The sequence below is a fragment of the Alternaria viburni genome (assembly GCF_023758015.1).
Source record: "Alternaria viburni strain BMP 2772 chromosome Unknown scaffold_11, whole genome shotgun sequence".
In the NCBI taxonomy this organism is placed as follows: Eukaryota; Fungi; Ascomycota; class Dothideomycetes; order Pleosporales; family Pleosporaceae; genus Alternaria; species Alternaria viburni.
Genome location: NW_026055780.1, coordinates 194,159 through 218,380, shown reverse-complemented (window position 1 = coordinate 218,380; position 24,222 = coordinate 194,159). Strand labels below are relative to the sequence as shown.

The 24,222-nt window shown below is 52.7% G+C and overlaps 13 protein-coding genes across 13 annotated transcripts; 8 read left to right on the top strand and 5 right to left on the bottom strand.

The window, feature by feature from the left end:
• Positions 1-72: 72 nt before the first annotated feature.
• J4E79_005716 (uncharacterized protein) lies at positions 73-913 on the top strand (the record flags this gene model as incomplete). The annotated part of the gene is made up of 3 exons (XM_049354594.1): positions 73-112; positions 166-791; positions 842-913. The coding sequence occupies 3 exons, from the start codon at positions 73-75 to the stop codon at positions 911-913; spliced, it is 738 nt and encodes a 245-aa protein (XP_049210717.1).
• A 739-nt stretch (positions 914-1,652) lies between these two features.
• On the top strand, positions 1,653-2,549 carry J4E79_005715 (uncharacterized protein; the record flags this gene model as incomplete). Its single annotated transcript, XM_049354593.1, has 1 exon — positions 1,653-2,549. One exon carries the CDS (start codon positions 1,653-1,655, stop codon positions 2,547-2,549), a length of 897 nt encoding a protein of 298 aa, XP_049210716.1.
• Positions 2,550-2,733: 184 nt separating this feature from the next.
• Positions 2,734-4,196, bottom strand: J4E79_005714 (uncharacterized protein; the record flags this gene model as incomplete). Its single annotated transcript, XM_049354592.1, has 3 exons — positions 2,734-3,705; positions 3,760-4,060; positions 4,138-4,196. 3 exons carry the CDS (start codon positions 4,194-4,196, stop codon positions 2,734-2,736), a joined length of 1,332 nt encoding a protein of 443 aa, XP_049210715.1.
• Positions 4,197-5,136: 940 nt separating this feature from the next.
• Positions 5,137-7,107, top strand: J4E79_005713 (uncharacterized protein; the record flags this gene model as incomplete). The annotated part of the gene is made up of 1 exon (XM_049354591.1): positions 5,137-7,107. The coding sequence occupies one exon, from the start codon at positions 5,137-5,139 to the stop codon at positions 7,105-7,107; it is 1,971 nt and encodes a 656-aa protein (XP_049210714.1).
• A 371-nt stretch (positions 7,108-7,478) lies between these two features.
• On the bottom strand, positions 7,479-7,914 carry J4E79_005712 (uncharacterized protein; the record flags this gene model as incomplete). Its single annotated transcript, XM_049354590.1, has 2 exons — positions 7,479-7,815; positions 7,868-7,914. The coding sequence occupies 2 exons, from the start codon at positions 7,912-7,914 to the stop codon at positions 7,479-7,481; spliced, it is 384 nt and encodes a 127-aa protein (XP_049210713.1).
• Positions 7,915-8,405: 491 nt separating this feature from the next.
• J4E79_005711 (uncharacterized protein) lies at positions 8,406-8,869 on the top strand (the record flags this gene model as incomplete). The annotated part of the gene is made up of 2 exons (XM_049354589.1): positions 8,406-8,641; positions 8,728-8,869. 2 exons carry the CDS (start codon positions 8,406-8,408, stop codon positions 8,867-8,869), a joined length of 378 nt encoding a protein of 125 aa, XP_049210712.1.
• Positions 8,870-9,593: 724 nt separating this feature from the next.
• Positions 9,594-10,015, top strand: J4E79_005710 (uncharacterized protein; the record flags this gene model as incomplete). The annotated part of the gene is made up of 2 exons (XM_049354588.1): positions 9,594-9,746; positions 9,887-10,015. The coding sequence occupies 2 exons, from the start codon at positions 9,594-9,596 to the stop codon at positions 10,013-10,015; spliced, it is 282 nt and encodes a 93-aa protein (XP_049210711.1).
• A 983-nt stretch (positions 10,016-10,998) lies between these two features.
• J4E79_005709 (uncharacterized protein) lies at positions 10,999-12,762 on the bottom strand (the record flags this gene model as incomplete). The annotated part of the gene is made up of 6 exons (XM_049354587.1): positions 10,999-11,173; positions 11,224-11,390; positions 11,439-11,546; positions 11,592-12,337; positions 12,399-12,491; positions 12,549-12,762. 6 exons carry the CDS (start codon positions 12,760-12,762, stop codon positions 10,999-11,001), a joined length of 1,503 nt encoding a protein of 500 aa, XP_049210710.1.
• A 171-nt stretch (positions 12,763-12,933) lies between these two features.
• On the bottom strand, positions 12,934-14,659 carry J4E79_005708 (uncharacterized protein; the record flags this gene model as incomplete). The annotated part of the gene is made up of 3 exons (XM_049354586.1): positions 12,934-13,636; positions 13,699-14,406; positions 14,613-14,659. The coding sequence occupies 3 exons, from the start codon at positions 14,657-14,659 to the stop codon at positions 12,934-12,936; spliced, it is 1,458 nt and encodes a 485-aa protein (XP_049210709.1).
• A 180-nt stretch (positions 14,660-14,839) lies between these two features.
• On the top strand, positions 14,840-15,673 carry J4E79_005707 (uncharacterized protein; the record flags this gene model as incomplete). Its single annotated transcript, XM_049354585.1, has 2 exons — positions 14,840-15,020; positions 15,078-15,673. 2 exons carry the CDS (start codon positions 14,840-14,842, stop codon positions 15,671-15,673), a joined length of 777 nt encoding a protein of 258 aa, XP_049210708.1.
• A 216-nt stretch (positions 15,674-15,889) lies between these two features.
• J4E79_005706 (uncharacterized protein) lies at positions 15,890-16,648 on the bottom strand (the record flags this gene model as incomplete). The annotated part of the gene is made up of 1 exon (XM_049354584.1): positions 15,890-16,648. The coding sequence occupies one exon, from the start codon at positions 16,646-16,648 to the stop codon at positions 15,890-15,892; it is 759 nt and encodes a 252-aa protein (XP_049210707.1).
• Positions 16,649-17,513: 865 nt separating this feature from the next.
• Positions 17,514-19,445, top strand: J4E79_005705 (uncharacterized protein; the record flags this gene model as incomplete). Its single annotated transcript, XM_049354583.1, has 6 exons — positions 17,514-17,777; positions 17,832-17,972; positions 18,054-18,474; positions 18,524-18,681; positions 18,729-18,878; positions 18,933-19,445. The coding sequence occupies 6 exons, from the start codon at positions 17,514-17,516 to the stop codon at positions 19,443-19,445; spliced, it is 1,647 nt and encodes a 548-aa protein (XP_049210706.1).
• An 820-nt stretch (positions 19,446-20,265) lies between these two features.
• On the top strand, positions 20,266-24,090 carry J4E79_005704 (uncharacterized protein; the record flags this gene model as incomplete). The annotated part of the gene is made up of 3 exons (XM_049354582.1): positions 20,266-20,495; positions 20,549-22,965; positions 23,015-24,090. 3 exons carry the CDS (start codon positions 20,266-20,268, stop codon positions 24,088-24,090), a joined length of 3,723 nt encoding a protein of 1,240 aa, XP_049210705.1.
• Between the last annotated feature and the right edge of the window lie 132 nt (positions 24,091-24,222).

The following is a 24,222-nucleotide window of genomic DNA, read 5'->3' as shown; positions in this document are numbered from 1 at the left end:
AGCTCCAACACAGATCAATCTACCAGCAAAAAGACTTCGAACTCGTCAACTCCCAGCGACAATTTCTCCACTATGGCAGGAACAACTTACCTCATCACTGGCGCTGCTAGAGGTACTTCTGGCTGACCTAGCATCTTATTCGATGTTCAACTAACCATTCTCTAGGCCTCGGAAAGGCAATGGTCGAGACCTACCTGGCGCGCCCAAACAACACCGTCATTGCCGTAGCACGCACCACCAGCTCCGCGGAGCCACTCAAGTCCCTCCCTGTCGGCAAAGACAGCAAGCTCATCGTCACCGCCTACGACAGCCGCGACACCGAAGGCCCGAAGAAGGCCATCGAAGAACTCAAGAGCCAAGGTATCACCACCATCGACACCGTCATTGCCAACGCCGGCGTCTCTTCGGACTACGCCCCCGTTGCCTCAGTCTCTCTCGACGTGCTCAAGTCGCACGTCGAAGTCAATGCCTACGGACCCCTCCTTCTTTTCCAAGCTGTGCTGCCCCTGCTCCTCAAATCATCCAACCCCAAGTTCGCTGCGCTCGGAACGCCAATCGCCAGTATCACCGGTATGGAGAGCCGTCCGTTCCCCATGGCTGCGTATGGAATGTCCAAAGTCATGTTGCACTGGATGGTTTGCAAGGCGCACTTTGATCACCCGGAGCTTACCGCCTTTGTGCTCGACCCTGGGTTTGTGCAGACTGATATGGGTAATGAAGGAGCGAAGACGTTTGGTATGGAGAAGGCCTTTATTACTGTTGAGGATAGTGCCAACTTTTTGGTATCTACGGTAAGTTTTTCGCGAGGCTGCTGTGCAGAGTTGATGCTGACGTTGCGTAGATTGACAAGGCTACGAGGGGGGAGACCTCGGGACACTTTCCCACGATCGAGGGCGGGGACTTCAAGTGGTGATCTGGATCGCTGTTTACTCGAGGTGGTGTCGTCTCTGGTCAACCAATAGGGATGGACGTCCAGTATGACGTGGCTGTGTATGTAGGCGTAGGCTTAGCACTGATGCACTGGTTGCGCAATGCCGCTCGTACGCGATGATCTTCCCCTGCCAATTCAAACCTTCTCATGATCTCTTCTCGCACCCTCATTTTATCTCTAGTCGGCTGGGTCGATAAACTGAAGCATGTCAGCAAAATTTCGGGTGCGCTTTTAGTGATGTGTGCTTTTGATGCGTCGTAGAAGCACCGTATCGAAAGTGCTGCCCAGGTCTAGCCTAGCGTCTAGCGTGCACAGCCTCGTGCCCGCTACCCGCTGGATTGGCCCTCGCTACCCATGCATATATGAACAATTTTGTAAGCGACGAACGTCGGGTTGGAGTCTAAGAACCTGCGATAACGAAAGTTTCCACAAGCTTTGCGACACCTAGGAGAGACTCAGTAGATCCCACTCTGACAGCCTAAGGTGATACTGGACAATGTAAGCCTCAAAGGATGTGTTGGTATGGATTGTGGGTGCTGTGAGTAATTCGTCGTGATCTACTGGCTCACTGCAGTACCACTGGATACATTGAATAACAACCAAGGTGCGGTATAACGTGTGGCTGTGACTCAAAAAGGGTGAAAGCCTAAATAAAACATGTGAAGGCGCGACCTGCAGCGGAAGAACTTCATCTCTTACACTCTCGAACCTCACAATAATCATGAGCTACCCCGAAGATCTATGCCTAGACGGCATGAACGCGCTGGACGAGCTGACCGGCGATGCCACCCCATTCGATCATACTGCAGCACCCAAGCTGTCCTCCGAGCTAGAAGATCTCATCCGAGCCACCAAGTGCCAGACTCCAGCGAATGGAACCCCCAAGCGCAAATCGAGCAAGATGGACTACCTCTTCAAGATCACCGCATCCATTACCCCCACAATCCTCGCATCTGCTGCCATCCTTCCCACCCAACCCCAATTCCACCAAGGGCAAGGCGAAGACGGCGACGCGCTATTCTGTCAAATCCGCGACATCGACATCCCTACAATCAAGCACTGGCTTGCAACAACCTACCCCACCATCTCACCAACCTTCATCCCCATCAACATCGCACGCAAAACCCTCTCTCCATTCTCCGCATACCCAACTCTCGGCTACGACACCACACTCCCCCACCGTCGCCCCCAAACCATCACGCCCTCCGACTACCAACCCGCACAAAACCAATATCCCGTATGGTACTTCTTCTACGGCACCCTAGCCAATCCCTCATACCTAGCCCACCTATTCAACTCACCACCAGGTCACCAACACACACTATATCCAGCTATGATTCATTCCGGAAAGATCAGAACGTGGGGCGGCAAGTACAAAGCTTTGGTCGACAACCCTGGAACGTGTGTTGAGGGGTGCGCTTACGAGGTTGTGTCGCAGGAGCAGGAGGATGCGCTGAGGGTGTATGAGACGGCGAAGTACGAGGTTGTGAGGGTGGAGATTATGTGTCGGATGGATTTTCGAGCGAGGGTTGTGAGGGGGTTGACGTTTCGGTTTGCGGGGGAGGAGAGGGAGTTGGATGATGATGAGGGGGAGGAGGACGAGGACGATGATGAGTGACTGGCGCAGCAGTAGTGGTGTAGTAACACATTAAACATTCGTAATTGAAAACACATACTTAAACACAAGTGATCAAGGTATAGCTCGCCCAACAGAAAGCCGCTTCTATATCCTGAGAATGCCATCCCAAAGATACTCCATGCGCCACGCTGTAAATGCAGACAGAAATGTGTTTGGAGGTCCATCATAGTTCAAAATTGTCCAACCAGTGCTTGATGACCACCTTACCCTCATTGAAAGAAGGCTTGTTCATGCGTACAACAATCGCTGCATGCGAGTGTCGATGGTTGTGAATGTAGACTGGATGCTTCGTGAAGCCGACGTTGTCCAGCGCTTCGATCATTCCGAATTGTTCTTGGGTAAGAGCTAGTGTGGGGAAGGTGGGAGATGCGCTCTCTTTCTGTTCCTGTATCGAGTCGACGTCGGATCTGGACTCGTCCTTGCGTGGAGAAGCAGACCCTACGTGTTCGTAGCTCTCGCTCAGATATTCTTGGCTCTGGACATGGTTTGCGTTTTCGTACATGCCCTCGGCCTCGCGCCGTACGGCATTTATCATGAGCGGTATGCGATAGCGCGCGTAGTCGATTCCCGATCTGCCTTCCTCATGCAGTCTTATCCGTTGCTGGCTGCGGATCGATTGGAATGCCGAGTTGATAAGGAAAGCTGATACGCCGATCGGTACGAGGACCGTCAAGGCAGCGACAATGCCCGTCCTTCCTAGTATTGTCCATGTACCTTGTACCAGCCGTTGTGACAACGCTGGTGGTTCCTCTGGCTCCTTGTGCGAGACTGGGTGCTGGCCATCGACAATGACATCTTCGTAGTCTGGGATATAGTTTATCTTGATGTCGTCCGGGTCGACAAAAGGATCGGTTTGCGAGATGCCGGCGGTGTAGTATGTGACCGTTCGATCATTTACGACGTTCGCGTATAGACTCCGATGCTTGAATTGGGCGAGGCCTCGAATGAAGATGCTTTCGGGATCCGCGAGTACGGCTAGAAGTGATCGATCCGTGTCCCTAAACTTGTCGACGCCGAACAGCTGTCTCCCGCTCATAGAGAGTGTTCGCGCTCCCAGGACGTTCCAGATGTGGCTGTGGTAGCCTTTGAGGGGTGTTCGTACGCCGAGGTGGGGTGTCGCAAACGTTGTGAAGTTCTGGTAGTGTTAGTATGTTGAGCTGGAGGGTTGTGGGGGGTTGCGTAGACATACGACAGGCTGTATCTTCTCAAAGATGCCTCTGTGGAACAGCAGGCCAATAGCATAGCGTGCTATTAAGCCTCCCAGTGAGTATCCGACGACACTGATCTTCGTTATGTCGTGTCCAGCCTCAGCGAGCTCCTCCAACTTCCTCTCCACCTCTTCTGCCACGCGCTCGCCACCGGTATCGATGCCATCGTATGTGAAGCTGCCAGCGTTGCGCTTGGCCACGAGAATGTGCAGTTTATCCTCTGGATATCGTTCGCCTAGAGTGGTGCTGACGTATTTGAGGTGCTCAGGCTTGCCCCAGAGGCTGGGTGTGGTCAGCGACAGTGTTCCTTCTTGTCATGATAAGAGGCGATAAGCCGTGCGACGGAGACAGGGACGTACCCATGAACGAGGACACAGAGATGGTCGGCTTTCTTAGAGGTTTTCATGGAGGTAGACATGGCGAGAGATACTAATCTTGGCTGACAGTATTAGGGTGAAAGGCGCAGTATTTGTATATCGCTCGGGCGTCCACAAGTCGTCCGAAAGGCGCAGTATGACCCGAGACGCGCGCGGTCCGAAAAGCAATTCCTATGCGACGAGGACACTTGTGATGTCGCGGAAAGCGGCGAGATTAAAAGGATTCAGTGTGTAGATGCGCAAGTTCACTCAAGCAAGATTGCGCATGTATTGTGGGTATTGACGCTGGGTGGAGGGTGAAAGGGAGGCGGCCTTGAGATGCGCACGGGTTGCATCACCGCGTCATGACGGAATTAAGGCGGATCGCCGTCGCAAGTTCGCCCGCCCGCGTCCGTGGACCCTGCGTCTAGCGCTAAACATCCACAGGGCTGAGCCTGATGCGCATCTCACCTCATCCCTCACCTTCACCATCTAGCACACTCTAGCTCCTTTGGGACAGCTCAAGCTCATACCGGAGCTTGCTGGTAATCTGGGTGCAGCGCGTCTCTACAACACTGCCCTTCGTGAAGCTACAAGAAGACTCTTAACGCGTAGGCTGTCGTACCAGCCGCCTTTGCATCTACATCTATCTTTTTCTGCGCAATGAGATGTTGATTGCTTAACCGTCACTCCCTCATACCGTGGCAACACCGTGCAATCAAACGTGTGGCTGGTGTCAGACCCAAGACCATTTCTCATACATCGCATCCATTGGCTGTATAGCTCTTCGTCAGCTCTAGCCTGGCACCTCATACAAGAAGAACATTGAACAGGTCTGCAGACTACATTAAAACAAGAACTTACAAAGTAGGTCAGCTAACGTCAACGTAGGCTCTAGAGTGTTCAGCGTTTTCCTAAGATAGCGTGCTGGTAGGTCACAGGCGCATACAGCTTGGCATTGTACTTACTTACAGGAAAGAACACGTCGCAAGCGAAGCAATCATGTGGCCTTCAGTACCAGCTTACAGGAGCTTTGCCAATATAGCATGTCCTTCGGGTGCAAAGTGTGACCTGCCTCACTGCATCTTCGGTCACGATTCTACAAAACCCACTAGAACACGATCTCCATCGCCAGCTGCAGCAACATATGATTCGGAGCCAATCGCGAAGAGACTGAAGCTTGACCACGACAAGACAGCACCCACTATCACCAAGCCTACGTCGACCCAGAACACGCCCGATGTCTCGGTCAGCACGGACATACCCAAGACCAAGACACAGACAACAAGCAATGGGTCTGCGGCTGTTAACCCTGCCCCTTCTAAGGCATCTGTCGCAAATTCCACTGCCTCTACTCTCCCTAAGTCTGCCACGCGGCCAGTATCACCACCTCCGACTGCAACTGCGCCCAAGGCTGCCGTCAAACCCGATGCTCCTGTTACTTTAATGCCACGCAAACTCAACAAAGAACCCGCCACCTTCACCAAACGGGTTGCTTTGCTCAAGGCGCTACATTCATACATGAAGCCTCAGAACGATAAGCTTCTCAAAGCAGTCAAGCCCGAGATCAAAGCGCTGCATCTATCCGCAAACCAACTCAACAAGCTAGCAGTTGACGAAGAGGAAAGGATAGCTACATCAAACCCCTCAGTATACGAGAACATACTCAAGCAACGATTGGTCAAGCTGAAAGGCATGCCAGCAGAAGAGTGGGTCAAGGAACGGCGCGATGCGGTCGCTAAGGAGAGTGGAGAGCCACCAAAGAAAGCGCCGCCCAAGAGGATAGACACGGGACTTACAGCGAAAGAAGAGATGACATTCCTCCCCAGGCTTGTGTGCCCGCAGGATGGATTAGACCAGCACGGCTATGTGACCAAAGTACCTGCTGAGGCCGATCTCAACGAGACAAAGTTGGCGCTCGAAGCAGCTGGCGGCTGGGAGCAGTGTGACCGCTGCAACACACGTTTCCAGGTCTTCTCGGAGCGGCGAGAAGAAGATGGAGCCCTTACAACAGGAGGGCAGTGCAAACATCACTGGGGGAGGCGCGTTTTTCCAAGGAAAACAAGAGGCGTCGCCCCAGAGCCTACAAAGTTCAGTTGCTGCAACGGGGAGGTAGGATCACCGGGCTGCACTACGCATCCTTCCCATGTGTACAACATCAAAGACCCAAATCGACTGTCACTCATCATGCCCTTTGTCGAAACACCGGAGAACGACAAAGTACCGAAGGACACCGCTGTTTGCTTCGACTGCGAGATGGGCTATACCACCAACGGCCTTGAGATGCTTCGTCTCACAGTCATCACATGGCCACAACACAAACCTCTTGTCGACGTACTGGTCCGCCCACTTGGACACGTATTGGACTTCAACACGCGCTTCTCTGGCATTACCGCAGACCAGTACCTGAACGCGAAACCATATGATCCAGACAACCCAAAACCCGTGCGCAAAGACCTCCGAATCGTTGAATCACCCCACGCAGCGAGAGACCTCTTTCTCTCCCACGTCTCTCCCACCACCCCGGTCCTCGGGCATGCTCTCGAAAACGACCTCAATACCATTCGACTCGTCCACCCCACCATCATCGACACCGTCCTCCTGTACCCAAACCCCAGTGGCCTGCCCTTTCGTTTTGGCCTGCGAAAATTGGCATCCGACCACCTCGGCGAGCAAATCCAACAAGGAGGCGCTGCGGGTCACGACAGCTACGAGGACGCGCGCACCACGGGCGAACTAGTCCGATGCAAGATCAAAGAGAGGTGGAAACTTCTCAAGATCGATGGCTGGCAGATTAGAGACGATGGTGTGTATCCGCCTCTGCCGTCTGAGAAGCCGCCAGAGCATGCGCCAGTGGCGCCGTCCATGGTTCCGGAGGCGAAGATGGCGGTGTTAGAAGGAAATCCGGCGCAGAAGAGGAAGGCTGAGGACGAGAAGGATGACGAAGAGTCGGAAGTGAAGGAGCAGGGATGAAGATGCGGTGGTAGTGCGGTTACTGGTGTGCGAAACGAGAAGTGAGGATGAGTGGCATGGTGATGTGATTGGATATGTATATATGCATGGTATTGCAGCATAACACGAGATGACTTCCTCATCCTCTACCTATCCCGGAGGTCATCTCATGATTCACAGAGCTGCGGCACTTCTCCATCCGCGACTTGTCGAACTCCTGGTACATCTCTTGGTCTCCCCTTGGTGCGTGTGGGGGGCTTGTCCATCATCATCATCCTCGTCGTCGCCTCTTCAACGCTCATCGCGTCTTCCCTCTCCTCCCCAGTCTTCCGCGTCGCACCTCCCAGCCTTGCAGATCTGCACTTAGAAATTGCTACTCCCCATACCTCTCCTCAGCCCACTTTCTCCCTATCCAACCCCTGCACCCCGTCCAACCCCTCCTTCGTAGCCTCATACACAACATCCGTGTCTAGATCCTTCATCACACCAATCACAACGCCTATGCTTTCTATGAACCCGTTGACCGCGACGCGCAACATGCGGTTTGTGGTTGCTGCGTAGTTTACTTGTAGGACGCTTTGGTCTGTGGATGAGGATGTGGATGAGAATGAGGGGGGTGTGGTGAGCGTGAATGCGCGGCGGACGAGGGGTGAGAGTTCGGCGTCGACGGAGAGGGCGCGGGAGGCGGTTGAGGCGAGGTGAGGGGTTGGGAAGGGGATGTTGAGGGTGCTGAGGTCGTGTTAGGAATGTGAATTGCATAGATTATGGACTGAAAGCGTACAGGGTGCAAGGGAAGTCCTCTGGTTTCCAGTCTTTCTGGTCGGCCATGTTGCTGTGCCGCTCGTGGTCTTTGTCTGCTCTGCAACGTCTGTGGCGCCGAACGAAGATGTGGTCGAGTGTTGTATACCTAGTCGGTACCTCCGATAGTCTTCGATGTCGATTTCGGCACGATGCGCGTTCAAGGATGCTAGCCTGGGCCCGTCTTCGCGATGAGGCTCAAATCGCGAAATGTGGGGGAGGGGTAGATGCCACCCCTATGCGGTAAGGCGCGTCAGGTGGAGCTATGACCCGCATGCCGCCAGCCATGCCAGGTACAATTGGAGAGAGCGTCATACATCATCATTGCTAGCTAAAATGTGCAACCGCGTCATGCGTCATTTGCTTTTGCATACCTCGGTTCCTTCTGGACTTCTGCTTCCTGACACCCATCCACCCTGACCTCAATCATCAAATCGACCCAATTGACACATACACAACCTCACCTTCAACCCTCACCACCTACGTAATACATTGCTCGAGGCTCGACGACCCAAGCCACCATGTTTCGCAACAGCATGATCCGGTCCACAAGGACCCTCCGCCTCACCGCCCCATCCACACGACCTTTCTCTCTCTCCGCCTCAAGACGCGTCGAGCAATACCCCAACAACCTAAGCACCAACTCAAAGACCAAGACGGACAAATACGACAGCGATAGCCCGCATGCGGTACAAGAGAAGGTCAAACAGGGCGACACACACAATGTTCAGGAGAGCAATGCAAAGGCAGGCATAGAGTGAGTGGTTTCCAGCAACATACATACGGGGATGGAAGGCAATGAACGTGGCTTTATCGCAACATACGGCTAATACCATGAAGCAGCGCACAAAAAGAGGGCAGCGGTGGTCATGCGACTGAAGGAAAGGACTCGGCTGGTGGGAAGGAAAAGGCGAAGAAGGAGTTTCCCGAGGCGCCCGACCCAGCTATTGGTATGCAGGATGAGAGGGGTGGACGGGGTGGTTAAGTGTGCCTAGGCGTGCCGGGGTACGACGTGGTCTTCAAGCGTGTGTGCCTACGCTTGTCGATAAGCCTGCTCGTCTGCCTGGTGTTGTGTTCGATCAAGATCACAGGTTATGGTGTTATGTTCGGTCGAAGATCAATAACCTGTGATCTTGATCGAACATCTCGCCGGGCAGATGAGTAGACTTGTTGACACGCGTAGGTGCATACAAAGAAACTGTATTGGGGGACGAGACTAGAACGAAGGCAGAGAGTGTTGCTCGAACTCTAGGAATCAACATAATACGAAGAGATATTGCCAAGTCTGCGGATCCTACCATGGTGGCTTGTTGGTGTGAAGTATCGGATAACTACAAAATGCATCACTACCATGCAAAATCGATACTGATACTGATCCGGCGATCCTCGCCGTACTATCCGCAGTATATTTTGTCGCTTCGTACATTCCAAACAGTTCGCAAGGGACGAATAAAGGAAAGTCCATGCGGCCTACCCAAAGACCTACCAGACGATACGAACATGAAAGAAACCCCGGCTAACCAACACAGGCAACAGGATCGCAACTCCATCATTCACTGTAGGTAGATAAATACTTGGAGCATCGTGCCTATTGAAATACTCCAGCACAGCTACCCATCAGCTCCATCGAACCACACTCACTCTTCTCTACTCAACTCAACTCAACTCTACTCCACCACAGAGAAAGCACTCAACCAGTTACCATCATCATGAAATTCCCAACCCTCTTCCTCGTAGCCCTCACCACCGTCGCAACCGCCACCCCCCTCATCTCCCTCGAACTAGCAGAACGCCAGATCATGACCGACAACCCATCCAACATCTGCGGAACATGTGCCCTCGTCATCGATCTCTACACCAAGGTACGTCTCCTATCCCATCACTTCCCTTACCCACAACCGATACCACTCCATACTTGTAACCCAAACATTTCAAAACCCTACCACTTGCCCACCCCACTCCACACCTACAAACAACCCATTCTGACAATTTCCTCCCATAGGTAAACCACTGCCTCCCCAATGAGATAAGGAAGAAACAAGGTGCTTGTTACGATGAGCAGGTGTGCAAGGCTGTTAAGAAGAATCTGCTGTGCAAGGGCGCTTGCGGGTACAGTTGTATGGGGGTGTGATGGGCTGGCTGGTTTGTGAGGGGGGTGGTTGTGGTACAAGGGGTGACACGTGTGCGTCCCGGGTAGCTTTTAGGGGACGCGTGAGGGACTTGTTTGTTAAGCTTGTGGGCATGGTTGGATGAGATTGAATGGGGCGGGTGGTTATCGAGGTGGTGGGTGATTGTGATAGTGATGGGGATGTGATGGATATGTGTTGACGGAATGTTTGTTGGTTGGTTTCTTCCGCTCGCTTGGATATAGCTTTCCGGATTGTTACCTTTTATTCACGCTCCCTGATCTACAAATCCACTTCCCTCTATATCCTCCTTCTGGTTCCAGTATCAACAATCGCCATCGTGAACATGCCTCGTCTCGCATTCGCAACAATCCTCTTCTTTGCGTTTACGGCATTCGTCGTTGCGCACCCACTCGCGGCAACCCCTCCTCTCGATCAGCCAATTCCTAACCCCCCGTATTTTCCGCCAATTTACTACAAACAATCGGTCGCGAATGCCCCTAGGTATGAGGCGCACACATGCCGATACCATACCGGATACAACTGCTAGAGTAAGTCTCAAAGTGTTCCAATGCCAGCTAAGGATACAGCATACTGCACTAGAGAGGTAACAAAGGGGAATGAGCTGACGTCAATATAGTGCTGTTGTGACAGTACTACTGAACGTAGTTGAGAGTACGAGTGCGTGGTTCGCGGGCAAGATCTTTGGTATATGGATGAGTAGCTTTGGGTGCGGCGCAGGCTAGATCGGCTGATGTTGGGGACGAGGGACTGTAACATGTCGAATCTATGCCTGACACTGGTTGCTCTCCAGGACTATCGAGGAGAGATGAGGGGTATGGAAAGATCCTCCACTGATGTCATTTCTGCTGTAGAGTAGATGGCTCCCGTCGTGATGACAAGCTTATGATAGTCACTGCAGATGATGAAACTCTGCACGTGCTCCCGATACATCAAGATACAGATCGTCCAGCATAACACCCACCCTTCACTCTTTCCGTACCTTGGTGACCCTCAGATTGACGCCAAAGTTGTAATTCTTGTCAAAAGCCAGACCAAAGTCTCTATCAGGCGTGATGTTCTCGATAGAGGAATCTACAAGCTCCAGGTCAAAGTTCTGAACCATGGCTGCGATAGTGAGGTATAACTCCGCGTATGCGAGGCTAAAGTCTGTTAGTATGGCTTCAACGTACAACATGGCATATCGTCTTACTTGATGCCGAGGCAAGCTCGGCTGCCCTTCGAGAAGGTAACGAGATACTTGTCGAGATATTCTCCGCGAGCTTTGGCTTCGATCCATCGCTCGGGCCGGAAGATGTGAGGGTCTGGGAATACGTCGGGGTGGTTGTTGAGGAGATACGGGGATGCGCCGATGATGGTCTTGGTAGTGTTAGACAATTGAAGCCCCAAAGTAGGTGTCATACGTACACCAGATGGAATGAGCAGGTCCTTGTAGGGAATAGGGTCAACGACCACGCGTGGAAAGCGGCCTGTGAAGCAACACTGAAATCGAAGAGACTCGTTGATGACGGCTGTCTAGTCTGTGTTAGGCGGTACGACTGAGTGTGGCGATCGACATACCAGATACGGCAGAGCCTCGAGCTCAGTCAAGGTCGACGAAGAGTGGGACTCCAGCTCCGCTCGCAGCTTCGCCAATATACCGGGATAAGTGAGCAAGTAGCACATCGCACAAGTCAGAAATCGAGCTGTAGTATCCACACCGGCGAACAAGATAAGCGTGCCCTCATCCTTCAATCGTTGCAGCGTCTTTTCTTCTTCGGGAACTTTAGAGCTGAGTAGCGCATCGAATATCGTCCTAGGCTTGGCTGGCTCCACCCCCTCTTGGCTCTTCTTCAGCGCCTCGATGGAGTATCTCGTGATTCGGTTATCGAAGTCCAACCAGCTGACGATAGACGGGTTAATACGGACGATCAACCAGGCGGGAATACGCATCAGAACCGCATCCATGGCCGGGAAGAATTTGCGCAGGTTCAAAGTCAACGCTACGCCTTTGACGTCTCGCTGGAGCTCACACGGTAATCCAGGCTTATCGAGGTCGCCGAAACTCTCCCCGTACGCGTAGTGCGAGATGATGTCAACCGCAAGGCTGCCAAACATGAGATGTCCGATGAGTGTCTCTTCTGTACGATAGGCCTGCTTCATCAGCATGACCAACTTGTCGACTTTTGACTGGACAACATTCTCGAGATCCGAGATAGACTTCTTGGAGAACATGTTGGCAATGTAACCTCGACGTTGTCGGTGCAGGTCGTGGTCTTTGGTGGAGACTACAGACGTAGCTACGGTTTGTGAGAGCTCGGGGTGCTCTAAACGTAGGTGTACGAAGTTAGCGTAGGTCTTACATGCAGTTCGCACAGAGACACTTACTGTTCATTTTCCGTCCAGCGCCTGAGTAAATCTCGGTGTAGAAGAAGGGATCGTTCAATGAGAGATGGTCCGGATTGACTCGTACGAGGGGGCCTGCGTGCCATTAGCCAATGCTTTTTGTGTGGATTGCGTCTCGTGTCTAGTACCTACCATATTTCTCATGCATTTGAATGACCTTTTTGAGATACTGCCCACCTTGCAGGACGTCGTAGTAGAACTCCGCCAGATATGACGCCGTCGCCCACCACGGACCGGGAAAGTGAGCCAGTGGGTGAAAGAAGACATTGTAGACGGTCTTGCTGGACCAGTACGTCAAGGCGATTGCGAACAAGCCTTTGACGACGCTGAGTAGATCAAGCTCCATTTTCGAGGCCAATCGATAGTCGTTGTGATCGCGTTAGTGTTCGAGGAGGTAAGGAGGACACACAAAGTGCTTGAAGTGCGTGGTCGAAAGGACGGTAAATAAAAATTTTGGGGGTTACACGACAATCACACAGCAACACTGCGCCACATCCGAAATTGGAAGGGCCCTCCCTCACTGCTCCTTGCTAGCTTTGCGTTTGCGTATGCGCACGGCTATTTTCTCCTTCGGCCGCACCAGTCCAAAAGCCGACTCCCGCAACTCAGGCATCGCTGCATCGATCAAATCCGGATCGCATAGCTGTATCTCGAACTCGTTGAATAGAACAGCTATAGTCGCTGCTTGCATGGCTCTGGAATAATGGCTAGCGAGGTCGAACGCCATCTTGTCACCGATTGCAGGGAGCAGCAGCTCGAGATCTTGCGCGTCGAATCTCGCCTCATTCATACTACCGCGGCTCTTTCGCTGACCCTGTGCCCGTGAAGTGTCTTTCTCAGGGATCAAGAAGCGCTCAGCCCAGAATTCCTCCAGTGGTTTTTCGACGGTGCGTGGCCGCACCTTTGCCCACACTTTCGTGTTCAGTGCGAAATCTCGCGAAAACGAAATTCCATTGCAATCTTTGGGCAGTATCCACTCGCTGTCAAGGGCAACATCAGCCCTTGGGATAGATATCCTATACTTTGCCACGCGGAGACGGCTAACTTCTGCCTGCAGAGACTGGAAGAGGGGCCTAGCTAGAATCCTATTCACATCATACGCGGCAGCTTTTGTCGGCTTGCCTGCGGAGGCCATCGCAGTGATTTGTTCGGCTAGGTATGGTTTGCGTAGCGATTCGATCGTGGTCCAAATGGCGCAAGGGACCAGTTCCACATTCGAGCTATAAGCAGGTCAGCACGACTGTGCGAGCCAGGATAGTATAGTTTCACGGAGTATGCCTACTAGTGCAATACGTCTAACATCTCCGCGGTTCTTGCCTCAGAAGGTAGCTGGCTGCTCGCAATCATATCATCAAGTTCTTGAATGAACTTCGAACCCCTATGCTCATCCAGATCTGCGTCGTTAGGTCCAGTCTTCGCGAACTCGGTGCCACTGTGATTGACTTTCAGCCACTTTTCGACGCCCTGCCATAGCCGGTCGAGCGACTCTTTGTAAGGTGGGGTCCTGAACAAATCATCTGTTGATAGGAAGCCTTGGATAGCTTCTTCGAACTTCCAGTAGTCTTTTATGAGGCCAGGATACTGCTTGAGGATGGCGGAGCCAAAGAGCAATTCCACAGAGCACCTTGTAAGGACTTGCTCGAGGAACGACCAGACGTCTTCTATCTGGGTCCAGCTGCTGATTTGAAACATCTTATCGTTCATGTTACGCGACAAGATATCGGTATACAGGTTGGTCATGGTGGCCAGCGAGCTGCCTTCCATATACTTGCATGTTGTCACGCCACGCTCAAAGCTGATGTCTTGCAAGTGGGCAGCGGCGTCGTCATACTTCTTCTCAAGGTCTTTGCGAGAGAGTACAATTACTTCGTGCATATTCCTCCTTGTGATGGCTGGCCTACATGCTTGCATGGCCTTCTTCACATGTTCCGGGTCTCGAAGAACGGCGAAATTCAAGACGAGGAACGGCGCGAACCGTCCATATTCTTCACTAAGATGTGTCAGTATTTTCCAACCACTACCAAAAATGGGATTTACATCAGCTTCGCGAAGTACTTCTGCGTTCCATTGAACACGAAGCCGAGATAATGGGAAGCTATTAGAACAGAGTAGGGAATTGATGGTGGTAATTTCCCGGACGACTCCTTGTCCTTCACGACGGAGTAAAAAATGGATGTTGTAAGATAGTAAGTCAACGCAGGTGCGATGATCAGGAGGGCGAGTATGAGTACGAGGAGTAACATTGCGGCTGTGATGGAGATGGGATGGATCAAGGTACCTCCAGGGCTAGGTGAGATTTGACGAGCGCGCTATCTAGATGAGGTAAGTCTGATTTCCACGCGTCGCGCTAGTCCCCGCGATCCAACATTGCCTGCACATGTCCATGTCCGCAATGATGGTCAACGCTACCCAACGCTCTCACAATGGACCGACGCGTGCCAAATGCGAGATCGAAACAAGGCACTGTCGTTGAGCAGAAGCAAAGGTTTCTCCAGACCAGGAAACACATTCTATCGCGTCCAATACCGCCGTCAGAACGGTTACGCACTCTTGCGCAAGATGGTGGCATTGAACTCAGTGTTATGAAAGGCGTGCTTGATAAAGGTATATAGTCGTCTCACTCACATGCTTTACGTATTAGCACTAATGGCTACCGAACAGTCAACCGCGACCTCAAACAGCACTCGCGAAAAGTCTACAGCCGCCAAATGATCGAGCACGTCGTCGAGCAAATAGACATCCTATACTGGGACTCCGGCGCGCAACACGCCGACGACGACAACGAAGACGCGCATACTTCCTCCTCCTTACCCGAAAACGACGCGCACACCCTCTACCAAAACGACGACCTAACCCTCGACGAGAACATTGCAAAACTCCCAGTCACATGGCCCGACCGCGACGCCGAAGTCACACAAGACGAATACCTCTCCTCCGTATCCCGGCTCCAAGAACTCTCTGCTCGCCGGCAGACACTTCAGAACAGGCTGGATACGTATCGTACACTGCTTTCGCTGCTAGAGCCGTACCGCAACCCCAAGGAGAGTATACAGCCGAACCTGGTGTGGAAGGATGCGCCGCTTGCGTCGGAGCTGGCAAAGACGCGCACGCTGGCGATACGGGTCGCGGCGCGTGTGGAAGATAAGTTTGGAGATGTGCAGGTTCCTTCTACGGCGGAGGATGAGGAGGATGTTGATATGGAGGGGCTGGACAATGAAGGGAGGCGGAAAGTGGATGCGGTGCTGGCGAGCTGGTAGTACCGTCGAAGGTTTCTTAGTCCGCATTTTTTGCACCTTGCATCGGCGTTTGGATATGATACCCCGGGTTTGTCCCCTCATACATTAGCATAAAACGTTTACAAAAAGATAGGCATCGCAACGCGATTGACAAAGCCAAAGGCCTTTCCACCCGCTTCCAACAGCCCAACAAAACACCCCTCCAACCATAACCTTCTCGTAGATATACCTACGTGCCTAGGACTTAACCCCAACCTTCCCCCTCTCCTCAACCGTCCTCGCAATCTCATCTCCCTCATCCGACCCCAACGCCCTAAACCCCTCAACCACACCCTTCTGATCCCCAACCCCCATCTCCTGACTCATCTTCCACTTGCCCCCCAAATCCATTATCTCAATCTGCACCCCAATAATCGCCTTCTTCAATATCTCAATATAACTCGAGGGCGCATCGTCAACCTCCCACGGCTTCTCGTAGCCCATAATCTCTTTCTCGGACTGCAGTGACAGGTCTCGGATCTGTTTGTCGAGGAAAGAGCCTGTAGAAGGGTGCTTTGTGTCGTGGAAGATGGTGGCTCGTCCGTAGACTTGGACGGCGGAGTAGTTCCACGTTGGCACTACTTTCCCGGTTACTGGTTTCGTCTCGGTGTAGAATTTGGGTGTGACGTAGTGGTGGGCTGGGCCGTTGAAGAGGATCATGATGTCGCGGGAGAGGGTCTGGCGCGGTTGATCTGTCTCATTGTTTTCGGATTTGAGATGTTCGATTAGGGCTTTTGCTTGGGGGTTGGCGCGAGCGATGTGGCCGCGGAGGACGCCGAGATGGGTCGAGTCGGCTTTGGGTTCTTCGGTGTCCAGGACCCAGGGGATGTGGCTGGATTGGAGGAAGGGAAATGATTTGGATTCGATGGCTGTGGTGAAGATGCCTAGTGGGTTTGCGCGGATGAATTGATGTAGTTTGGCAATATCTGCCTCAGCATGGACGGCGCGGAGATACATCGTGGTTGGCTAGGGGTTGCTGATTCCGATGTGTTGTCCAATGCTGAAGTCTTGACGATGTCAGCTTTGTTGATAATAGATGGTCTCAAGATATGAGTTATCATAGAAGTATCCAAGGTTCGCTTCAGAACATCGGTTCATCGAGCGCTCTATACGTAGGCATGTTCGCTGCCTTGTAGGGCGTGGAAAGAACGAAATGGCGTCTACAGCGTGTATCCCAAAGACCTAGCTAAAGATTGTGTGATGATACGGAATACGTGAGGGCTAGAGCGCGAACACGAAAGGACGAAGCGTGTCTATCCGCTCTTTGCCGGTCGAGTGTACAGCTGTAGTGCGGTAAACATATCCACGTTGGGAATACTTTCTATTCTGAGAAGTTTAGATGAGTAGAACACAACTAGCATGCGATAGCGACAGCCTAAGTCGCGTTGTGTACTCAGCACTACAACCGATGGAGCTTGCCTAGGTGTGATCCGAGTGACGTCATGCAGCCATCGTTAGCACTGTACAAAGCGGCACGTTGTACGGCGTCCTGTCTCGTAAAATGACCGGGGATTATCGAAACTTTATCGCTGCAAGTCTGACAGCTCAACCGGGTCTACAAGACCTGAGTACAACTAGCATCGTAGATGTCACGAAGCGAAATACCGAGCCGTGTTGTCGGAAATGCTCCGCACGTAAGGTGGGGTCGAGTCTCGATGCGGTAGGCGCAAGCGACTATCCTGATAAACGCAGTACGTATGAGCGTTATCATCGCCCTTTAGTCCGGCGCCAGTATCGGTACAGGTGACTCTCTGCGCATTGAACAGACCGTATTCCATACCAAACTTCTGTCATCGCCGTAAACAGCGTACGCATATCGACAATGAGTTCAAACTGGGAGCAGCTTGCTGCTGACAAGCGAAAGCGCATTGCCGAATCTATCCCCTCAGACTGGTTGATCCGAACACCTCCGAGCGACAGCAATGTGTTTGCATATCCAAAGGAATCAGGCCTGCTTTCTGCAAAAGAGATCGAGATTACCGAATCATCGGCGACTGACATCGTTGCACAATTGGCGCAGGGCAAGCTGAAATCGGTTGATGTCACGCTTGCGTTTTGTAAAAGAGCTGCTATAGCGCAGCAACTGGTGAGATTAGAATCTATGGCAGGTGCGAGTGTGTAAGCTAACGACTGATCGTAGACGAACTGTGTGCATGAGTTCTTCCCCGAAGAGGCTCTTGCACAGGCCCGTGGGCTGGATGAGTATTATGCTAAGCACAACAAGCCCATTGGACCTTTGCATGGTCTTCCCATCTCACTGAAAGATCAACTGCGGATCAAGGTATGACGCGTCCCTCCTAATCTGTGTACAACTATACCCTCGAAAGTAGATTAGACTTAGGACTGACATGACTAAAATTAGGGGAAAGAGACATCAATGGGTTACGTCTCCTGGCTCGGAAAGTACGACAAAGAAGACTCCGTCCTCACAGCACTTCTCCGCAAGGCTGGTGCCGTCTTCTACGTCAAGACAAGTGTCCCGCAAACATTGATGGTTTGCGAAACCGTCAACAACATCATCGGCAGAACGACAAACCCGCGCAACAAGAACTGGTCGTGCGGCGGAAGTTCAGGTGGCGAAGGAGCTATGATCGGTTTCCGTGGAGGCGTTATTGGAGTTGGAACCGACATTGGCGGCTCGATTAGGATTCCATCGGCTTTTAACTTCTTGTATGGCATTCGTCCGAGTCATGGTCGTATGCCGTATGCGAAAATGGCAAACAGTATGGAGGGACAGGAGACTATACACAGTGTCGTCGGACCCATAGCGCACTCGGCAGCCGGTATGTGGATGGACTCAACGCATGATTCACCAAGAGACTGACTATCCAGACTTGAGGCTGTTCCTAACTTCGGTGCTCCAGCAAGAGCCCTGGAATTACGACTCCAAAGTCGTCCCAATGCCGTGGCGATCTGACCTGGAGGATGCCGTGAAAGCGAAGCTGGGTTCGTCTGGCCTTACCATCGGATACTATAATTGTGACGGCAACGTGAGTCTCATAAAATCACGGCATAATCGCCTTCGCTAAGAGTACAGGTTCTCCCGCATCCTCCCGTACTGCGCGGGATTGAGCAGGTAGTTGACGTCTTGAAACAAAACAAGCACAAAGTCGTGCCGTGGACTCCCTACAAGCATGACTTTGCCCATGATCTCGCTAACAAGATTTATGGCGCAGATGGCAGCACGGTAAGATCCCCTCGATCGGCCTTACGCAGTTTCGCATAGCTGATCATGCAACAGGACGTGATGAGGGACATCAAAGCTTCCGGGGAGCCGCCAATCCCCAACATCAAAGAACTCCTCAACCCGGATATCCAAAAAGCCGACTTGAACGATGTATGGGACATCCATCTGCAAAAGTGGGACTACCAGATGCAGTATCTATCCAAGTGGCGAGAGGTCGAGGCTGAACTTGGATGCGAGCTTGACTGTATAGTCGGCCCCATCAGTCCTACAGCTGCCATCCGACACAACCAGTTCAAGTACTACGGCTATGCGTCTGCCATCAACTTGCTCGACTTTACAAGCGTCGTCGTTCCTGTCACTTTTGCTGATAGCAAGGTCGACGGCAAGCGGGCGGACTACAAGCCATTGAGTGACTTGGATGCGAGTGTTCAGGCGGAATACGACCCTGACGCTTATCACGGTGCGCCGGTTGCTGTTCAGGTGATTGGGAAGAAGTTGAGCGAGGAGAAGACGTTGGCGATTGCCGAGGAAATTGGGAGGTTGTTGGGAAATGAGGTCACGCCGTGAAGAATTGTCGAATACAAATGTACACGCATTAAGACAAAAGAAAAGGTGCAAGCGTCAAGACGAATACTGGATGTCTTCAGAATAGTGCAAGCTATGGGCTGGTGTGACCTGCACGTGTGGCGTGAGTGTTGGGAGTTCGGCCAATTGAGTCAAGGGCTTGGCGTGCGCCTCAGTGTGGCGCTGGCGCGTAGCTCTTCATAGAAGGTGGGAACAGGCTGGCGCGTGCGCAGTCTAATACGGCAATACGGAGCGGATTCCTGGTAGCAGAACGTCATCGAGTACGGGGAGGATGCTCAGATCGGGCCCATGCATGTGCCACAATCTTAATGCTCCTTACCCACAGAGACGGGTCGTACAACAGATGCCATCGTGAAAGCAGTGTTGTTCTGCAACGCGCAACAAAATCGCTGTGTCGCTGTCAGCCTCAAAGACAAAGGGCCTAGGCCAAACGGCTGTCTGTAGTTTCAGATTAAAGACCAGGCCAGCGGTTGTTTGGCTCAAACGGCGGGCGGTTGGCAAAGTAGCGCGCCCACCAGCGCTAGTGACGCCGCCAAGCCCCCGACTGACCGCGTATCAGGGAATGCGAGGGTTGAAACACGTCGCCGTGTGCGCCATGCCAGTCACCTCCAAGTTCATAATGAACCCTCTCTTTGACGTTCTCATTCACACCCTCTGTGCGACTCTACTACCCTAATAATTATCTGCAACCGCAAATAACAGCGGCTGCTCCTCCCTGCCCTTCTTCCATGGCCATCTGCGCTTAAGACAGGGGTTCCGATTCACAACTTGACCGCATACGCGACCTGCACCGCTCTGAGCCATGTCCGACCCCAACAAGCCATCGCCAGAGTCGCGGCGGAACCAGAGCATCGAGAACTTCGCCGCCTCGCTGTCCACTGCCGCCGCCATCTTCGGCATTCAGATTGTTGTTTTCTTGATTCTGAGTGGCAACTGGAAGCTGCACAAAGGCGTCTCCAAGAAGAAGACCGAGGATGATGCAGAGCAGGCCGACAAAGCTGCAGCGCGACAGAGTCTGTTCCACAAGATATAGTATGCGACGCCGCTTCCCTGCCTACATATCCCCATGTGCTAACCATTGCCAGCTACTACAAGACCGCCTTCGTTCCCGTAGCCAAGCGCATTGCAGCGCCCACGACCGCCATCGACTCATTCCGCAATGTCTTCACCATCAGCGACAAGGAGCTTATCCGCGTCGCCGGCGTTGATGGCTACCTCTTCCTCCAATACCTGCAGCTGCTGCTCCGCATCTTCATACCCATGGCCCTCATCATCCTGCCTGTCCTCCTGCCCATAAACCGAAAGGGCGACGAGCCCGGTGTCTCGGGCTTGGACTCCTTCGCCTGGCCCAACGTCGCCTTTCCGAACAAGAGACATCGTCTGTGGGCGCACTGCATCATTGCCGTATCCGTTGTATGCTGGGTGTGCTTCAATTTCTACTTGGCGCTGAGGCAGTTCGTGCGCCTCAGGCAGACCGTTCTCACCAGGCCCGAGCATCGCATCCGAGCATCTGCTACCACTATTCTCGTGCAAAGCATTCCTGAGAAGTGGCTCACGGTTCCCGCGCTCGACGCCCTCTACGATGTCTTCCCCGGCGGCATCAAAGATATCTGGATCAACCGCAACTACGACGATCTTATGGACAAGGTCAACGACCGAACCAAGATCGCACGGAGCCTTGAAGCGGCCGAAACAAATCTCATCATCACATGCACGAAAAAGCACAAGAAGATGGAGGAGAAGGCCGCCAAGGAAGCTGGAAAGAAGAAGTCCAAGGCGGAAAAGAAGCACGACGAGGCGATGCAGAATCACGCAATCAACCAGGAGACTCACGAACAAGGTGTGGACGCCGGTAACCCCCACGAGATCGAGCAACAACTCCAAAAGGTCCTAGCAGAGTCTGCATCATCATCATCCTCTTCTTCGCGGTCAACTTCACCTGATCGCAAGCGCGGCGTGAATATGAACCCATTGCCCTTTTTAGGAGAAGGCATGCACGCTGTCGGCAAAGGCTTCCGCGATGTCGGTCAGGGTGTGGATCGCTTCAACAAGAACGTCTATGGTGGAATGCGAGGAGTTTTCGGCGGAAAGTCCCGTCAGGCTGGCCAAGCGCGGAACACTGAGGAAGCACAGCCAAGTTTCGACGGCAGCGATGAGGTTCCAGCATCGTCACCCACATCTGCCGACTACCACCAAAGGGCCGCTAGCAGCGACACCCATACTCCATTGGCCACCAAAGAGAAGTACGATTCTGAAGGTACCGTGACAGAGCCCAACTCTCCTCAGACGAACTTGAAAGCACCCGCAGCCGAGACGGACACCAAAGAAGACAAGCCTGTACAACCTGCATGGAAGCACCCGCTCAACAAGCTCAAGGCCATGTACGTCGGTCAGGGTGACTTCATAAGCCCAAGTCCATTTGTGAAAGAGGGAGAAGAGCTACCATTAGAAGTCAAGGATGCCAGTAAGATCAAGTACGATCTATCAGGCTTGTACGACGAATCTATGGAAGAGGATGGCGAGGACGCTCTCTGGAGAAAATACATGAAGCCAAAGGACAGAGAAACGATGCGTCTGCCCATCTTGAACTTCTCGTGGTGGCCGTCTCTGCCTCTGATTGGCAAGAAGGTGGACACCATCTACCATTGCCGTAAGGAGCTTGCTCGCCTCAACGCCGAGATTGCCGACGACCAGGCTCACCCGGAGCGCTTCCCGCTGATGAACTCGGCCTTTATTCAATTTAACCACCAGGTTGCTGCACACATGGCCTGTCAGTCACTGAGTCACCACATTCCCCGGCAAATGAACCCACGAACCGTCGAGGTTAACCCCAACTACGTAATCTGGGACAACTTGACCATGAAGTGGTGGGAGCGCTACCTACGCATGTTTGGAGTCATTCTACTCATCGTCGGACTTATCATCTTCTGGGGTATTCCCGTCAGTTTTACAGGAGCTCTGTCCCAAGTCGACTCTTTGACCGAAACATTGCCATGGCTTGGTTTCATCAATGATGCTCCCGACTGGGTCGTTAGTTTGATCCAGGGTGTGTTGCCACCAGCCTTCCTCGCCATTCTCTTCGCTATACTGCCCCTACTCCTGCGCTTCCTGGCTGGTCTTACCGGTACGACGACATTTGGCGAACGCGAGTTGCTTGTGCAGAACTTCTACTTCGCCTTCGTATTTGTCCAACTGTTCCTGGTTGTTTCCATCTCTACCGGTATCACTTCGACCATCGACGATCTGCTCAACGATCCACTCAGTGTCCCCCAGACATTGGCGCAGAACCTCCCCAAGGCCGCCAACTACTTCTTCTCTTACATGATTCTGCAAGCGCTTAGTATCAGTTCCGGTACTCTGCTGCAAATTGGTGCCGTCGTTGTTATCATCTTCCTCCGTTTCCTGGATACCACACCGCGCGAGAAGGTTTCAAGGGTGTTGCAAAGGCCGGGTATCAACTGGGGTACCATGATCCCGGTCTATACCAACTTTGCCGCCATCGGTAAGTTTGCCTATCGTGATAAATGTTTACATAAACTAACGATGTCCAGGTCTTATCTACTCAGTTGTCGCGCCCTTGATCCTCATCATGATGTTGATTACTTTCAGTCTCTTCTGGTTTACCTACAGGTACCAGATGATCTACGTCAGCTACGCCAAGGCCGAAACCAACGGTCTCATCTTCCCCAAAGCGGTCAACCAGCTGTTCACTGGACTCTACTTCCTCGAGCTCTGCATGATCGGTTTGTTCTTCCTACAGGAAGACGAGCAGGGGAGGCAATCGTGTTTCCCTCAGGCTATTATCATGATCATCATTATGGTCTTTACTGTGCTTTACCAGGTCGTACTGAACAGAGCGTTCGGCCCTCTCTTCACGTACTTACCAATTACATTCGAAGACGAGGCGGTCCTGCGCGACGAAGAGTGGCAGCGGGCACAGGCCAGCAAGTGGGAACGGGAGGATGAACACCAAGGTCTTATGTCTCAGGAAGACGCACAGCGGACAGCCGAGGAGCGCGAACGAGCCCACCTAGACGAACAAAACCGCCTCGAGGAAAGGAAGGAACGCGAGGCAGCCCATGGCCCTGGATCATACGAGCTCAGCAATCTCGATGGTAACATGCCACCCGCCGGCTACGGGCAGTCACCTCGACCCGACAATCGTGCGCGCAACTCAAGCTGGGCTGACCGCTCGCAACGCTCCCGTCGCAGTTCGCGCTCGCAGTCCCACCACAAGAAGCGCAAGGACCCTCTGGACATCATGACCAACGCACTCAAGAAGGGTCTCGACGACGTCGCAAAGCCCATCCGCGACGCAGAAGCGCAAGTCCTTCCCGCTGGCAACCTGTTCGACGAAGTCGACGACGAGCTCGCCGACATTGAGCCAGAAGCCCGCCAGAAGCTCATCAAGCGCTCTTTCCAACATCCTGCGACCCGCGCCATCCAGCCCGCTGTTTGGATTCCACACGACGACCTCGGTGTTGCTAAGGACGAGATCCAGCGTACTAGTGCATTTACCAAGCGCGTGTGGATCACGAGTGTTAACGCGCGGTTGGATGCGAGTGGCAGTGTAATTTACAGGGGATTGCCGCCGGATCGGGATCCGTTTGAGAATATTGAAGTTTAGACGGGCAGCTGTTAAGAACGATGAGAGGTAGACTTGTTGTATCATCATTGTGGTATGGGTGTTGTTTTCTTTTCCTTTCAAGTTAGCCGTTCGCGGCACCTTTATAGCATACAAGCATAGCGTGGAGTTTCA